Source organism: Ovis canadensis, chromosome 8, assembly GCF_042477335.2.
Source record: "Ovis canadensis isolate MfBH-ARS-UI-01 breed Bighorn chromosome 8, ARS-UI_OviCan_v2, whole genome shotgun sequence".
Classification (NCBI taxonomy): Eukaryota; Metazoa; Chordata; class Mammalia; order Artiodactyla; family Bovidae; genus Ovis; species Ovis canadensis.
Window position 1 is genome coordinate 83724443 of NC_091252.1, and position 17660 is coordinate 83742102.

Below are 17660 nucleotides of genomic sequence, written 5' to 3' on the forward strand. Positions count from 1 at the left end.
GACTGTAGCTCACCAGGCTCTTTTGTCCCTGCGATTCTTCAGTCAAGAATACTGGAATGGGTTGCCATGCCCTCCTTCAGCAGATCTTCCTGCCCCAGGGACTAAACCTTCGTCTCTTTGTTTCCTGCATTGGCAGGCAGGTTTTTTTTTACCATCAGCATCACCTGGGAAGCCCCAAGCCTAAGAGTAACTCCACTAAAGACCCTCAGGCATAGTGTTTAAGACACAGCTGGGCAGGGAAGGTTAAAGGAGAGATAGGTTTGTAGCTGGAGCTGAAGGATGACTAGGATCTGGGTGGACAGGAAGCAGCAGGGCATTCCAGGTAGTCATGAGTGAGAGTGAAACACTAGGAAAGCATCCACTCAGGGGACAGTGGACCCAGCACCCAGTCTCTAAGAAGAGGGTTTATGAGCTGACCAGTTGGTTCAGTGGGCCTCTCCTTCAGAAATGTGACCTTTATCCTGGCTGCACTGTGTTTCGACATTTTGAAAAGGATTTTGGAACATAGATGTGACACAGAGTACAAAGCCCTGTGCTTCTCAAATTGATGTGGGCATATGGATCAGCTGAGGATCTTGGTAAACTGCAGATTTTGATGCAGGAGGTGGGAAGTGGGGCCCACGACTGCCTTTCTAACCAGCTTCCAGGTGATTCTAATGCTCGTGATGTTGTTGTTCAGATGTGTCCAACTCTGCGATCCCACAGACTGCAGCATGCCAGGCTTCCCTGTCCTTCACTTATCTCCTGGAGCTTTCTCAAACTCATGTCCATTGAGTCGGTGATGCAGTCTAACCATCTCGTCCTCTGTCCCCCTTCCTTCTGACCTCAATCTTTCCCAGCATCAGGGTTTTTTTTCCAATGAGTCGGCTCTCTCTGCATCAGGTGGCCAAAGGATTGGAGCTTCAGCTTCAGCATCAGTCCTTCCAATTAATAGTCAGCATTGATTTTCTGTAGGATTGACCAAGGAGACTGGTTTGATTTCCTCGCTCATCGTGCATGAAGCAGTTTAAATACCAAAGACAAAGCATTAGGATTTCAAGGTTTATTGGACAGTAGAGCTTGAGTGGGCATGACACTGCTGCAGCCTGGGGTTTCAGAGTCGGAAAGGAACTTAAAAGATAATCAAATGGTCTGTTTATCTTTTGTTGCCATTGGAAAAACCAAATAAAATAAAACAGATCTAAAGCGGGAACCAGATTGGAACATAATTCTACCAGCTTGAAGTCAGCATCTCCCACTCTGCTGTGCACTGTGGTCCAGGTCTGTGAGGGGGAAGGCAAAGAAGCTGGTGTTTGTGAGAGCAGATGCATTGGCTATGAGAATGAAGAAGCAGCATCTCCTAATGTGATGGGAGTGAGAAAATTCCCAAGAAAACACTGAGGTTTAAAACCGGGTAGAATGAACACGTGCCACATTGACGGGCTGGAATGGAGGAGTCAGACAAGGGGAGGATACATGGCCAGCAGGGACCTGCCATCACTTCGGTCTCCCTGTTAAGTGATGAATGCCACATGTGTCTTTTTTTAATTAATTAAATTATTTATTTGGCTGTGCTAGGGCTTTGTTGTGACATGTAGGATCTTTAGTTAAGGCATGTGGGATCTAGTTCCCTGACCAGGAATCGAACCCAGGCCTCCTGAATTGAGAATGTGGAGTCTAAGCCATTGGACCACCAGGGAAGTCCCCATCAACCACCAGCAGCACCTTTGCCCAGCAATTCAGAGCTTTGTTGCCGCCATGCATTGAATACATTGGTAAGAGCCTGTTGCATCTCACTTGTGGCTGAAAGTTGTAAGCACACAGCCCTCTTGCTTTTTTCCGCCTTCCTCTTCCTGTACTTGAGGTGGAGGAGGAGAACTTGGTGCTAAGCAGAGCTGGTGGGCTCCTGATGTTATTCCTCCCTGCTTTTGGAACAGCAGACGGGTTTATCCCTCTTGCTTTCTCAGCTGTGAAGTTCCTTTGGCTTCCAGCACTGCCGGCATTAAGGGAGGGAGAGGTATGGATTTCCACAAAAACATGAAAGCGAAGTTGGTGTGGAAGTGAGGGCCGGGTACTTGTTTTCCAGGCCCTGTTCTGCCATGAGTGGGTTTTGACATTGGTATATTGCACAGTGAGTGTAGCGCTTCAGAGTGAAAACCCAGCCATGGAAGGTCAGAACTTTAGTTTCCTATTTGACCTCAACTGGTGTGACCGCTTCCCTGGTGGCTCAGACGGTAAAGCGACTTCCTGTAATGCGGGAGACCTGGGTTCAATCCCTGGGTCGGAAAGATCCCCTGGAGAAATTCCATGGATGGAGGAGCCTGGTAGGCTACAGTCCATGGGGTCGAAAAGAGTCGGACACGACTGAGCAACTTCACTGATTGGTTCACTGGTGTGACCGCAGAGTGTGTTTGTGTGTGTATGTGTGTTGCCCATGTGTGAGTGCGTGTGCACATACCCAAGCAGGTGGAAGCACACACATGCTCTCATGTTTTGGTTTTAGGAAACCACTTATGTCATCTTGAAACACTTTTCTTTTTTTGCTTCTGTGTTTGACACGGGCTTCCCCGGAGGTGCTGGTGGTAAAGGGCCCACCTGCCAATGCTGGAGACAAAGGGATGCGGGTTTGATCCCCGGGTCCGTAAGAGCCCCTGGAGGAGAGCAGCATGGCAACCCACTCCAGTATTCTTGCCTGGAGAATCCCATGGACAGAGGAGCCTGGCTGGCTATGGTCTATAGTGTTGCAGAGTCAGACATGACTAAAGCGACTTAGCATGCATGTGCATACATGTTAGACATAATAAACATTCAGGGAATTGTTTCCAGAAATTGTCCAATTTGACAAGAAATGGGTATGAGGTTTTCCCCCTCAGTAATTTTTTTTGTCATCTAATTCCTTTCTTAAAAAAAACTATATAGTACTATGGTTTAGTTTCTTTTGGTCAGACTATGAATATGAGATTATTTCTAAAATCATCATGGACCTTTATTGTTAAACATAAGCTGCTTGCATAGCTTTATGATATAAGTTATTAAAATTTTTTTAACTTCATGAAAGTGTTTTAAACAGGGCATGGCCTAATTTGAGAAATTGTTTTGATATTTCTTAAGAAATATTTGATTGTTGAGATAAAACTAAGGTTATTATCAGATTTAATTTTTTAGAATAGTTATTATGCTTAAAAATATAAAAGTATTATGTGCTTTCACACTTAATACAGAGGCCTTTGCAGGAATAATCATTGCTGTTTGCACCAACTCAGAAATACAGAAGCCATTGCAGAAATAATCAATCATTGGTATTTAAGGATCCTTCTAGTGAACGCCCTGGCAGTTTAGTGATTAGAATTCCACACTGTGACTACTGAGTCTGTCACTGTTTTCATTTTTCCCCACTGTCTGCCATGAAGTGATGGGACCAGATGCCATGATCTTCCGTTTCTAAATGTTGAGTTTTAAATCAGCTTTTTCACTCTCCTCTCTCACCTTCATCGAGAGGCTCTTTAGTTCCTCTTCTCTTTGTGCCATTAGGATGGTGTCATTCTCCTCATTGAGTTTAGTTCAGTGGCTCAGTCATATCCAACTCTTTACGACCCCATGGACTGCAGCATGCTGGGCCTCCCTGTTCATCACCATCTCCTGGAGCTTGCTCAAACTCATGTCCATCAAGTCAGTAATGCCATCCAACCATCTCATCCTCTGTCGTCTCCTTCTCCTGCCTTCAGTCTTTCCCAGCATTAGGTCTTTTCCAGTGAGTCAGTTCTTCGCATCAGGTGGCTGAAGTATTGGAGCTTCAGCTTCAGCATTCCATTAATGAATATTCAGCACTGATTTCCTTTAGGATTGACTGGTTTGATCCTGAAGTCCAAGGGGCTCTCAAGAGTCTTCTCCAACATGCAGTTCAAAACCATCAGTTCTTCAGCGCTCAGCTTTCTTTATGGTCCAACTCTCACATCCATACATGACTGCTGGAAAAACCATAGCTTATTCCCCTCATTACACTGGCTGAATTAGGAATGGAGAAGGGGGCAGCCTAAACTGGGAACTGAACAGGGAAGGACGATGTTGAGGAGCCTTTCTCTGCCCATTCTTTTTTTTTTTTTTTATCTTTTAATTTTTTAAAATTGAAGTATAGTTGATTTACAATGTCATGTTAGTTACTGGTGTACCACAGAGTGATCCAGCTATGTGTGTGTGTGTGTGTGTATGTATTCCAAAAAAATAGAAACCATTATGGTTTATCACAGGATATTGAATATAGCTCCCTGTGCTGTACAGTAGGACCTTTTTAAATGTATTTTATATATAGTGGTGTGTATCTGTTAATCCCAAACTCCTAATTTATTCCTCCTTCCCTCCATTTTACATAACCTTAGATTTGCTTTCTGAGTCTGTTTCTGTTTTGTAAATAGGTCTATTTGTATCATTTTTGTAGATTTCACATATAAGTGATATTATAAGGTATTTGACTTTCTCTACCTGACTTCACTTAGAATGATAATCTCTAGGTCCATCTGTTTTGCTGCACATTCTCTGCCCACCTTGACCTGAATCCATCCTTCTTTATTATGTAAGCAATACCCCTTATTGCTGCGTACATGTATACGTACATGTATACATACATGTCTGCAAACAATACCAGTGATGGTGCTCTTTCTGCTTGGCTCTTTCGCACCTTTTCATTTCACATTGTGCAGTGGAAGAAATCTATTTCTTTTTTAGTGCTAAACAGAATAAAAAACTGTCCAGCACTGTTTGCCTCAAGTGTGTATGACACATTTCCAAACTTGTCTCATGGTCTGCACAGAAGGCGTTTTATCCAACTGTACATCAGTACCTGCTAGCGTTAACTCTTTTTTTTTTTTTTTTAGCGTTAACTCTTTATTGTGATGTTCTGTTTCTTAGGCTCGATAGTGGGTCCCCATGGGTTTCATCATATTCACAAAGGCGCGACAGAATGGTAGATTTTCGCATGTTTGTCATTAATATCATGTGACATCTATCAATATCATAATAGTGGAATTTTGCCAAAGAGCCCAATCTGTTTTCTCACCAAACATCAAATAGGTCCTTAACTTAGTGGGTAGTTTTAGAAGCTTCTCCTCACTTGTGTAGTGTTTTTACTTTAGGGTACATTTAGCCTAAGAAATCCCTCATTATAATGGTGGTTGTCTCTCCTTGAGGGATGAAATTAATAATGTTTGCTCTGAATCACATTGTTTGTGACATACTCTGCGGGTGGAAAAGCACTAGAAACAATCACAGCGCGAGATCTCCTGTTCAACATATTCTGTTCCTGATAAAACAGATGTTCTGCACAGAAACTAACTGGGTCCATTATTTTAATGGGGTGAATTGTAATGCATTATACATCAAACTTACACCCCCAACCAATTTCCTAAGTAGCTACAGCACTGTCGAATGTCTGTTATAAGTGACAAACTAACACGTGAAAATGAATTGTTTTAGAGTATTAGTTCCAGGTCATCAAACATTTAATATGATTGTTAACAAGCATCAGCTTTGTATGCAGGAATGGGTACATTTTGCATAATAAACCATAAATATTGTGTTTATTATGTGGAGTAACAAATGATGCACCAATAAATAAAATTTATTAGAAAAGTACAGATAAAAATTACAATAAAAGCAGGTAATTTCTTATCATGATCTGCATTATCTCGTAAGTAGAGACTTGGAGTATAAAGAAAGTTAAGAACAGAGGACAGGAAGAGTTGAATCAGTTACTTTGTGTTGATGAGTATGGAGTTGGGTGCTAGAAGGACAATTTCAGAGGAAATTTCAGAGGAACTAATAGAGTTGAGTCATAATTCTGAGGCTTCCATACCCTCCTGAATGGGAAGACTGAAGATGAAAAAATTGCAAAGTCTACTTTTGCTTACTTCCTACAGTTGAAGTTTGTAAATTTCTCTACGCACTGATCCTAAAAGGTTTGGTATCAGGGCACCAGATAGGTTTCTAAGCACCAAGAACCTCCAAAGTACACATCCCTTTTGTTGGTTGCACTTAAGTCTGACATCATACCAATCAGACTTGGAATGTAACTCAAACATTTCCATTGATTGTTTTATGACAATACATATTTGATCATTATAAACGAAAGTGGTAATACAAACCAGGAGAATGTTAACCAGAGAGAAGTTCAGTGGGACTTCATACCACTCTGATATTTTTTCATGACAAATGAGGTCCTGGAACCGGAGTCGAGTGGGTTGCCAGTCCGTTAGAACAGTTTTCTCCTGTGGTCTGCCTATCCACATCACCCCATTCTCAGATGTAACCACTCCAACACTCTCATTTTATCTTCTGTATTTGTACCGGATTCCTGTTACCTTGTTTACATTCATACTTTTATTTGGAGTTGCATTTCATGGCTGCATTTGAAAATATTGGTCTAGATTTATAATTGTGCTAAAGATGAACTAGTCAAACTAAAAAAAAAAAGCAATTAGATGCAAGTGAGAATTTGTAATTTGAGATGATCTTTGCCCATTTCCTGAGTGTTAACTGACTAATGTTAGCTAAGAAAACAGTCTTCATAGAAAAGTACCCATGTAGTCCCGAAGAAGACAGTGATCTTTAAGAACACAATAGGATTATCGGAAAACTTTCACAATTTCATATTTCAAGCTTGTATAATGTTGGTGATATTACTCCTTCCCCTAAAACTGCCCATTTTCCTGCTTATGACTTACTGATCAGCCGGGGACCACCCTGGTCTTGGACCGCACTTTGGTGTGAAGCTTTGCTTTAGCATCTATTTGAAGTTTTTCTCTACTTATGAAAAAATATCAGTGTGGCGCTCTGTTTACTTGTATAACTCATTTTTCTGTAGTAGCCATGGCACTTCTAATAATGTCATTATCCTGTTTATTTCAATATATTTTTTAATCATAGGTAACTGGTGTATCTTTCTTTTTTCTTTCGAAAGGGTACAGTTTTTTAAAACTGTGAAATGAAGAGTATTGTCCTCTGTGATTTTATCTCTAAAATCCTTGAATCCCCTGCCTCTTCTTTATGACTTCATGACATAAATGGACCGTAGTAAATTCTGTGTCTTTGTGACGGCCTAGTCTCACCCGGAAAATCATTTTACCATTAACTCTCCATACTCTTCAGTTAGACTGTGCTTTTCTCTTCTGCAATAAAACTGTCACCAGTGTCAAGCGATGTAATTTGGAAAACAGTTCACTTTTAAAAGGCAAGGGGTCTCATTTAAAAAACAGTTTTTTTCAGATAATCTGTTTATCTCCTCCCACTGTAACCTAGCATTTCCCAACTCTCCCCCATCTCTTCTTACACATTATTTGTCTTTTCTGGTGTGTGCCACGTTTGGAAGTCTCATTAAACCAGCATCTGTTCTGTTTTAGGAGAAACCCGAAGCCAGCCCCACGTCACTTCAGCTGCGGTCCCAGATCGAAGTAAGCACAGTGACTTTAATCATCTATTTTTGCTTCTGTCTTTTTTAAAAAGTGGTATTATGTAAAAATGAGATGAAGCCTGCTGTTCTGCCTGCACTGACCCTATGAATCTTCTCTCCTAGGAGTCGCTTGGCTTCTGTAGCGCCGTGTCAACACCAGAAGTGGAAAGAAAGTAAGTTTTCCTCCTTCTGTCCTGGAGCAGAATTTCTAAGGTGTCTTTTAGGTCCTTTCTGATGGAAATGGGATAGGTGATTGTACTCATAGTGTGTATGTACTGTGGAACTTGAAGTTATTTTCCTGCGTGTGTGTGTGTATGTATGTAGGTGGATGAGTGTATTTTGTAAATTCAATTGGTGATGCCCAAGGATTCTGCAAAGTGTTATTGATTTCACACTCCTTATTGTAAGTGAACCTGAAATATCTGGAAGTGAGCGTGGAGAAAAGGAAGAGACAGCCAAGTCAACCAAAATAGTTTTCTTCTTTTACACTGGTTTTTGATACAGGATGGAAGTCATAAAGAAGCAAAGTACAAAAGTATAATACATTCCAGAATAAAACAATGATTATAATACCCCTCTGCACCTCGCTCTGAAGTGTGTGTGTGTGTGTGTGTGTGTGTGTTAGTTGGTCAGTTGTGTCTGACTCTTTGCGACCCCATGGACTGTAGCCTGCCAGGCTCCTCAGTTCATGGAATTCTCCAAGCAAGAATACTGGAGTGGGTGGCCATGCCTTGCTCCAGGGTATCTTCCTGACTCAGGGATTGAACCTGGGTCTCCTGCATTGCAGGCAGATTCTTTACCACTGAGCCACCTTAAAACAAGAATAAACACTTGTCACAGAAGATGGTAAAAGCTCACTAACCTTTCCCGTTAAAGGTAGTACTTTTGGCTTACTTGTCCTAACTTGGACCCTGTAATCTTGACTCTCATGGAAGATAATTCTATGTTATAGTTTATATTTCCAGTATTTCTTTTACGTCACTTAAGAAAAAAAAAAGCAATTTTTTTCTTTCCCTTTTCTACTTTATTCCATCATAATTACGCTAAAAGGTTCTATTTATGATCTTCTGAGGTAAAGAAATTTTGAAAAAGTCCCTATCTTTAAACAGACACTTCCTCTGGCATAGAGCCACTTAGACTGTTTGAGGCCAAGGGAGGCATAGAAGTGGCTTAGGCGTCAAAAGTATTTCTGGAATGAAAAGCACACGTTAGGCGAGCGTGTGTGTGCTTTACAGCACAGCTCTGCCTAATCCGTCCACGTGTGTGTGCGCTGGCACGGACGCGGCTTCCAGGAGCGGAGGCTGCCGTGCCAAAGCTTCCGTCTCACTGAGCGGATTCAGTTTCAGGCCTGGGGAATGTCAGGGGTGATGAGCAGAAGAAAATCCCAGGCCGTTGCCCCCTCGAGGTTGAAAGAGAAATGTGCCATAAGCATGAATTTCCTTTGTCTTAGTTGCATGTATTCTCCTGGGGACTTAGTAGTGTGGAGGCTGAAGTAGCCAAGAGATTTGAGTTGACCTCAGTTTTGAAATTGGAGGTGTGGTGATGTTGAACTGAAGGTGAGCAGCAGCTCCGCATGAGAGGCTATGGGCTTCTCCGACCTGGTTTGCTACCCCTGTGGCGTGATTCAGCCTGAGAGCTCAGGTGATCTCTCAGTCTCTGAATCTACCAGGGGACAAGTCACTTTCCTCCTCAGAGGAAGTGACTCACCAAAGTTATACTCATCTTAGTTAGGCTGGTGTTTCTCCTTCCCCTCAATTGTGGGCAGTCATTCTTTCCGTGTTTATGTGCTCCACTTGGTAAAATGTGGCATGACTCTTGCGGTTCAGAGATAGACTAACAGCCTCCCGAGGCTACCAAATTTCTCTCTCTCTCTTACACACAAACACACACACAGAGCTGTTGACAACCCTCAGCCTCCCCATCTGTCATACAGGCATTTTGCTTCTGTTCTAGTAAATTGTTGTTGTTGTTTAGCTGCCCAGTCGTGTCCGACTCTTTTGCAACCCCATGGACTGTAGCCCTCCAGGCTCCTCTGTCCATGGGATTTCCCAGGCAAGAGTACTGGAGTGGGTTACCATTTCCTCCTCCAGAGGATCTTCCTGACTCAGGGATCGGACCTGCGTCTCCTGCGTTGGCAGGCAGGTTCTTTACCACCGAACCACCCGGGAAGCCCATGTTCTAGTAAATGGTTTCCTTGAATTTAGTTGTTTCTAAATAATTTGAAGGTTTCCGTACATCTTTTCCTCCATTTCCCTTTTAATGGTTTTTGAAAACTGTAATACATCTTATTAAAAAGAAACTTGAAAAAAACTTTAATTTACAGAAAAGTTTCAAGAATTTTGTGATGAGCTCCCATGTGACTTCTACTTAGACTCACCAATTTTTGCATGCTTTGGCTCTCTTCTTTACACTTCTGTGTGCTTGCAAATACTTTGGAATGCAAAATCCTGCTATTCTGCAAATGAAGATGCTTGCTGGTAACTTTGCAGGCCCTGGAGGATGACCTGGCAAACCAGTTGGTTGTATCTGGTTAGTGACTACAGAGTGTCTGCCAACCATAATACCCTTCTGAGTCAGCAGTGCCGTTTAATTGGCAGAAGGTTTCCAAGAGAACTCAGTAAACACAAGTGGACAGATCAACAGCAGCACAACCTTAGGAGCGGAGGCACGGGTGACAGCAGGAAATGCGGGAGCTGAGATGTGGGCCCTGGGGGCTCCTGCCTTCCGGAGCCACTGTCTCCTCCCCACACAGTAGTCTCAGGAGCCTCAGCACCCCTGCCCTTCCTTCTCCCCCAGTGAAAACTTGTTTTAAGGAAGGTATCAGGTGTTACCTGTAATGCAAATCATCACCTCTCTCAGTGGTATTTTGCATTCAACAGCATTTCAAGTTTTCAAGTTGCAATACTATAGCTCTGGCCGGAAAAGACCCAGGAAGTGGATTATTTGGGTAGACCAGCAGTGAGAATTCTGATATATCTGGCAGGACAGCACCTGAGCACCCTGACAAGTCAGGTTCCTTGGACTCTGGTCTCCAGATATGTAGTGTTAGTCCCTCAGTCCTGTTCGATCCCATGGACTGTAGCCCCCCAGGATCCTCTGTCCACGGAACTCTCCAGGCAAGAATACTGGAATGGGTAACCAACCATTCCTTTCTCCAGGGTATCTTCCCAACCCAGGGACTGAACCTGGGTCTCTTGCATTGCAGGCAGATTCTTTCCCATCTGAGATATGCAGGACCTGCCTGGTGAAAGGGTGGATGGATGCATGGATAGAGAGAGAGAGGTGGGGGGATGGAATATGGACCTGCCAGCTGCCACCCACCCTCCCTCCCTCCCTAGTCTGACAAAGTCCCCATTCATCCTTTTTTTTTTCTTACAGTTTGTAGGCCCTCCATATGCTTTCACTGAAAATATACTAAAGAAGGCCGACGGAGCTCTTCTATTTATATCTATTTACATGGCCTATTGATGAGACTATCCATTCTACTACACCAGTCTTGGCTTTGTGTTGACTGGTTGAAAAGGTGAATGCTTATTAAAGTTTCTTGTTACTCACCAGTTATTCTCAAGAATAATTGAGAGAAATAATTTTTGTTGGAAAATATCTTTTATAACTATATCTATATGGAATGGGTGCAGGCAAGGAATGTTTCCCTCCACAACAGTTCTGTAAAGGTGGAGCCATCAGCCACTGCAGAGCCCCCAGCCCCAACCCCAGGGACTTTTATATGGAGAAAAAAACTGGAGGCATTCTGTGCTTTGGATCCTGGCCCTGTTAAGATGCATACCTAAGGAATAATTTCAAACAGCACAGATTCCTGCATCTTCCCATACATCAGTTCACTTAGTTCAGTTACCCAGTCATGTCCCACTCTGCGACCCCATGGACTGCAGCACGCCAGGCCTGCCTGTCCATCACCAACTCCTGGAGCTTGCTCAAACTCATGTCCATCGAGCTGGTGATTCCATCCAACCATCTCATTCTCTGTCATCCCCTACTCCTCCTGCCTTCAATCTTTCCCAGCCTCAGGGTCTTTTCCATTGAGTCAGTTCGTCACATCAGGTGGCCAAAGTGTTGGAGTTTCAGCCTTAGCATCAGGCCTTCCAATGAATATTCAGGACTGATTTCCTTTAGGATGGACTGGTTTGATCTCTTTGCAGTCCAAGGGATTCTCAAGTCTTCTCCAACACCATAGTTCAAAGGCATCAATTCTTTGGCGCCCGGCTTTCTTGATAGTCTAACTCTCACATCCATACATGACTACTGGAAAAACCCTAGCTTTAACTAGACAGACCTTTGTCAGCAAAGTAGTGACTCTTGCTTTTTAATATGCTGTTAAGGTTGGTCATAACTTTTCTTCCAAGGAGCAAGTGTCTTTTAATTTCATGGCTGCAGTCACCGTCTGCAGTGATTTTGGAGCACCCCAAAATAAAGTCTCTCACTGTTTCCATTGTTTCCCCATCTATTTCCCATGAAGTGACGGGACCAGATGCCATGATCTTCGTTTTCTGAATGTTGAGTTTTAAGCCAGCTTTTTCACTCTCCACTTTTACTTTCATCAAGCTCTTTAGTTCTTCACTTTCTGCCATAAGGGTAGTGTCATCTGCATATCTGAAGTTATTGATATTTCTCCCGACGATCTTGATTCCAACTTATGCTTCATCCAGCCCTGCATTTCTCACTATGTACTCTGCATATAAGTTGAATAAGCAGCATGACAATACACAGCCTTGACATACTCCTTTCCCGATTTGGAATCAGTCTGTTGTTCCATGTCCAGTTGTAATTATTGCTTCTTGACCTGCATACAGATTTCTCAGGAGTCAGGTCAGGTGGTCTGGTATTCCCATCTCCTTAAGAATTTTCCACAATTTGTTGAAAGTCACCAAAACAATTAACTTAAAATATATGGATTTTGGTGGGGTGTCTTTTTTTTTTTTGGTGATTAGTGGTAATCTTTTGATGTTCAGTCTTTTGATGTTTTCCCCCTCTGGGGGGAAAGAAAAATCCCTGTTTATCCTGGCTCCTCCCTGATCTCCTAGGATCAGTCCTTTCAGAGCTCTCTGAGCAGTTGTCCCCTGAGCTATAGTCTTCAGTAAGGTCTTCAAATTGAACTTAACTTGCAACTTTTAGGTTGTGCCAACAGAGTTTAGTTAGAAATAACAGAAAACCTGACAAGTAGTATTGTTAACTAAGGGAAGTTTCACGAGATACGTTCATGCTCATGGGCAGGTCTAAGACTGGCACTGCAGCTCAAGCAAGCCTTCGGGAACTCAGACTGTCCTTTCCCGCCTTCCTTGCCTTTTCCCTCCCTCTCTCCCGCCCTCCCTCGTCCCTTCCTCCTTGCTCCCTTCCTTCCTCCCTCCAGTTTTAAAGTGCTGCTGCCTCTTCCAGGAGGGAAGGAGAAGCAGGATAAAGGGAAGAAGGTAAAAAGTGTTAGGTACTTAGAATAGGAAAATGGAGTCCAAAATAGCGGTGGCTAAAAGACAAAGAAAGGAAAAAGCCTGCAAAAGTAGAACAAAGGAAGATCTGAGGACCCGAATGAGAACCCCAGGTGAAGCAAACAGCCCTCCTGACTAGCCCAATTTTCACAGCACAGGCTCAAGGGGAGAAGAAAAAACATATAAAAAGAGGAGCCAAAATTGAGCCACGGGCTTCTGTTGGTGTCTTTTGGGTCAGCCTGCCCTCATGCCTCGAGGATGTATTTTCCTTTGCTTGCCAAATTAAACTGAGCTGTAACACCGAGCTGTAACACGGGTCTGTCCGTCACTTCAAATTTTTGCTGTGGCAGCACAGAACCAAGGAAATGACAAACTCCCCTGACATCTCACAAAGGTAAAAAAGCCAAGGGCACATCATTTACAAAGCTTTTCTAGAAACCCTGTCCACCACCCTCCACTTGACCCTACTCATTTCTTCCCACAGCAGCTGTTCTCTGAGCATCAGCCGTGAACACAGTCCAGTGTCTCAGTGTTGTTTTCCCATTGACAAATGCAGAAACTGAGGCACAGAGGGGTTGATAAGTTGCCCATGTTTACACAACTAACAGGTGACAGAGCCCAGATTGAATCCCACTTAAAAATTCATGCTCCTAACCTTGAAGGTCTAATTCTAAAGTGCTTGTTGTATTGCTTATGCAAATAGAGAGGTGAGAAGTAAATGAGTTCATTAGCATTCTGTAAATAACAGCAGTTAAAACTTCCACTTCTGATGTTCCCTTGGAAGTAGGAGCAAGTTTTATTCTTATATATACTGGGTCTCTTAAATTTATCTATAGAGACAGCAAGGGCCAAAATAAATCTCAACACTTCACCTTCGCCAATATTTATAAGTTCTTTTCTCCTAAGTCTTTCACTAGAGTTGAAAATTCGCTGATTTAGTTTCCCTTTCTTTCATTACCTGTGATTACACTTCAACTATTTTATGGTGAAAAAGTCTAAAAATATATAGCAGTGTGATGGAAGAGGAAGATAAATACAGTGGGAGCAGTGTTTTGTAGTCGGATAAAATGCATAGAATCGAGTTTATAAATGTTCTATGCAAGCATTTGTTCCATTTGAACTTTGCGTCACTCTCCAAATTGTTTCATCTGTTTGATCTGGCAAGCTGGTAACTCTTGAAGGTGTCAGCTTTCTTTCCTGCAGCCCCCACCCACTCAAAAATCTCTGTCTTTCCCTCCTTTTGCCTCTTGACTCCAGGGAAGACACCCTTGGTCCCCCTTGCTCTGTCTCACCTCCTGCCTACTCACTCACCTGATTGCCTGCTTTCCTGGTCTTGCCTGCCTCTTCTTCTGCACCCCTCCTAACCCGCCCTCTGCCTGCCTGGCCGTCTCTTCCCTTGATCTGCTCTTCAGGCTGGTTAAGTTCCTACGGTCTCCCAGATGGGCCACATTCTCCCATGGACAATGAGCTTCCTCCTCCTCCTCCTGATGGGGTGTCCTGTCTCTCATGCTCACCATCCTCCCCAGCCCCCCTTACCTGTGCAGGCTTCATTCACCCTTAACAACTCAGTGCTGGTCCTGCCTCTTCTGGAGGTCCTCCCTAATCTGCAGAGTGGAGATAGAGCATCCTGCTACTGGGCTCCGTCACCCCTGAGCACTCCTGCTCTGGGAGCAGTGGACAGCAGTTACGGGCTCGTGTGTGTGTGTGTGTAGTCACCTCCCACACCGAGGGAGCAGTGGACAGCAGTTATGGGCTCATGTGTGTGTGTGTGTGTGTGTGTGTGTGTGTGTGTGTAGTCACCTCCCACACACAGGTGGGAGCCCAGGATCTTTTACATAAAAGACTTTGGATAAATGAGTGAGTGGGAGAGTGAGCACACACTCATAAAAATGCTTACTTCCTTTCCACCCTGTGAGAATCTCGCCATCCTCCCATAATTCCATTTCTCTCCCCCACTTAGTGCTGAACTTTTCCCCCAAAGCTGAATTCCTCTCTTCCTTCCCTGCTGAGATGCTCTTCCCAAGGTCCAATGCCCCACCCTGCCCTTAGATGCTTGCTGCATTTGGCTCACATTTTCTCTTGGTCACATTGCTTTCTCCAGCCTTAGTGTGTGTGTGTATGTGACATTGTGGTTTCCAGTTTCTCCCCCTCACTTTATGCCCACTCTTGGCAACTCCCTGCGTTCCTCCCACCCCTTACTCTGGCTATCCTGCTGGAGCTTTTATCCAGCCTGCAAGCTCTCCCAAGATACTTATACCCACCCGTGGCTTTGAACTGCTGTCTCTGGGCAGCTGTGTGGGATCTATACTGCGCCCTCTGACCCTTCCCCCAAGCTGGTGACGTGCCTGTTTCAGCCTCTTGCCGGTTGTCTACTCATTGCCATTCCAATCACCCCAAGCTGCACATTTTTATGGTAGAACTGCTCCTCCTTTATCGTTCTTCCTTCTCTCTGTGAATACCTGTTCTCTGACCGTATGTTCCCCCTTTTTCCCAGGGACTACTTTCTGCACTTTACAGAGCTTTACATTATTACTTCTGCATTTCATTCCTGATTCTAAGACCTCTGCCAAATCTTGTTGCTTGCTACCTCTGTAACGTGACCCATGTCCCTCTTTTTCATCTTCACTACTCCAAGGAAGACCCTAACACTCTTCTGGTGAACTAGAAAAGAGTAATTCAGGAAATTACTCCCTGAAATATGATTAGGTCCCAGCACACCAAGAGGACGCTGAGATCCTGAAGGGACCTCAGGATCTCTTCAGGTTTTCACCTTGCTGATCAGCACCCCCTAATAGAGACCCAGCCCATCTTTATTGCTTCATCTTCCCGTCTGCCAGCCACATGGCCCAGCTCCAGGCCTTGGAGCTTGTTTCCAATCCCTTCTGAGTTGTCTGGTGTTCCTGACCGGAAAGCATTTCCTTCTTTTAAGTCCTGTTTTAAGGATCGCTTCTGCTTGAATGCGTTCTCAGTCCCCTTGCTGGCTGTATTCTTTCTACCGCTTGGAATCCAGGAACATTTGATGTCTCTTCATATACCGTCACATGCAGCAGCAGCATCATTGTTGTTAACACTATAGCAGTGTAATAACCTTGGGTTATTTCTGCGTATTGGACACTGGTGCTAGTCGCTTTTATTGTGCTTTGATCATTTAATTTTTCATGAACTCACTGAGGTATGTGCTACTTTTGAGGGGAATTACTTAGTCTAAGGTCCCAGAGCAAGAAACAAAAATCCCAATCCAGTTGAAGTATCATTATAGCCTTGGGGTTACCAGTTCTCTGGGTTGAAATCCGGGCTCTTTCTTCTAGCTCTGCAACTCCTGGCTAGTTAATTAGTCTTTTTATCAACAGATTTCATGACTAGCATATTCCAGCATCTCCCTAAAATGTTAGCAGTACAATATGAAGTAAGTGCTTTTTATTTGTGAATATTAGCCAGAAGAAGACACCTGTTAAAAGCATTTTAAAAAACTTGTGACAGAGAGAACAGTAGTTTCCACAAGTCCCCAGATCTCTCTGTAAGAGCTGCCCCTTCCCTCCCCACTCAGTTCCGTTCTGCGGTCTTGTTCAAGTCATCTCAGATTTTCCCTCCTCTGTTCAATAGAAATAACAGATCACGTAGCATCTCCAATAAAGGCATGATATGGAGAAACAAACAAAATATTATAGTAACTTTAAAAATCCTTAAAACTTCTTAAACCTGCAGTTTTGTTGGGAAAGTGTGTTTATTTTATTCTTAGTAACAGCTTTGAGATATAGTTCACATACCACACAACTCACCTGTTAAAAGGTGTAAAGTTCAGTGGGTTTTAGGGTGTATAGAGTTTTGCAGCCATCACCACAATCAGTTTTGGAGTATTTTTGTCAATTCAAAGAGAAATCCTGTGTCTCTCAGCTGTCTGCACTGAATTCTCCCATCTTCCTCTCCCCTGAACACCCACTACTCAGCTTTCTGTCTCTGTAGATTTGCCTGTTACTGACATTTCATGGAAATGGGGTCATACATGGTTTAAGTGACTGGCTTATTTCACTGAGCATAATGTTTTCAAAGCTTTGCTGCATTCCTTCCTTTTTGTTGTCTGGATGTGCCACATTCTGCTTATCCATTCACCAACTGATGGACACTTAAGGGTGTTTTGACTTTTCGGTTATTATGAATGATGCCACTTTGAACATTTGTATTACAGGTTTTTGTGGGGTCATCTGTTTTCTTTTTTTAATCAGCTTCGTTGAAATGCAGTGCACAGACCATGCTGGTCACCTTTTTAAAGTTTACAGTCCACAGGTGTTTACTATATCCACAGGTACATGTTACCATCACCTTGTCAGTATAGAGCATTTCAGTTTCCCAGAAAGAAACCCCGTGTCCTTCAGCAATCACTGCTCTGTCTTCTGATGACCCCAAGTCCTCTAATCTACTTTATGTCTGTATAGAATTGCCCATTTGGGATATTTCATATAAACAGAAGGAAAGCACACATTGGAAAGAAAATGTGTGCGCTACAGCTTATAGGAAAAATACTGTGATTCCAATTCTCAACAACTTTGTGTCCAACTTCCTTGAAATGTGTAAGAAATGTCAGAAAGTTTCTTTTCTAAGTGGAACCTCCTCCCTCTTGCTCAATTAGCTGGTTCCCAGGGACAGGGCTTGAGGAGGGAGCTCAGGCATCATCTGTTTGTGGAACTCCCCTGAGGACAGGGGCTGTGGTCCCTTGTGTGGTGGGCCAGGGCTCTGTTTTTCGCTGGTAAATGGGAGTGCTAGAAACCCACCTGCAGGGTGATTGTTAAATCCTCCTTCAG

The 17660-nt window shown here is 43.4% G+C and overlaps 1 protein-coding gene across 2 annotated transcripts in view; it reads left to right on the forward strand.

Annotated features, from left to right (window-relative positions):
- Positions 1–17660, forward strand: part of SASH1 (SAM and SH3 domain containing 1) — a 261529-nt gene that overhangs the window by 150841 nt on the left and 93028 nt on the right. For both annotated transcript variants that reach the window (XM_069598656.1, XM_069598655.1), the window contains exons 3-4: positions 7371–7421; positions 7544–7593. In XM_069598656.1, the coding sequence (XP_069454757.1) occupies positions 7371–7421; positions 7544–7593 (101 nt within the window). The remainder of the gene's footprint in view (positions 1–7370; positions 7422–7543; positions 7594–17660) is intronic.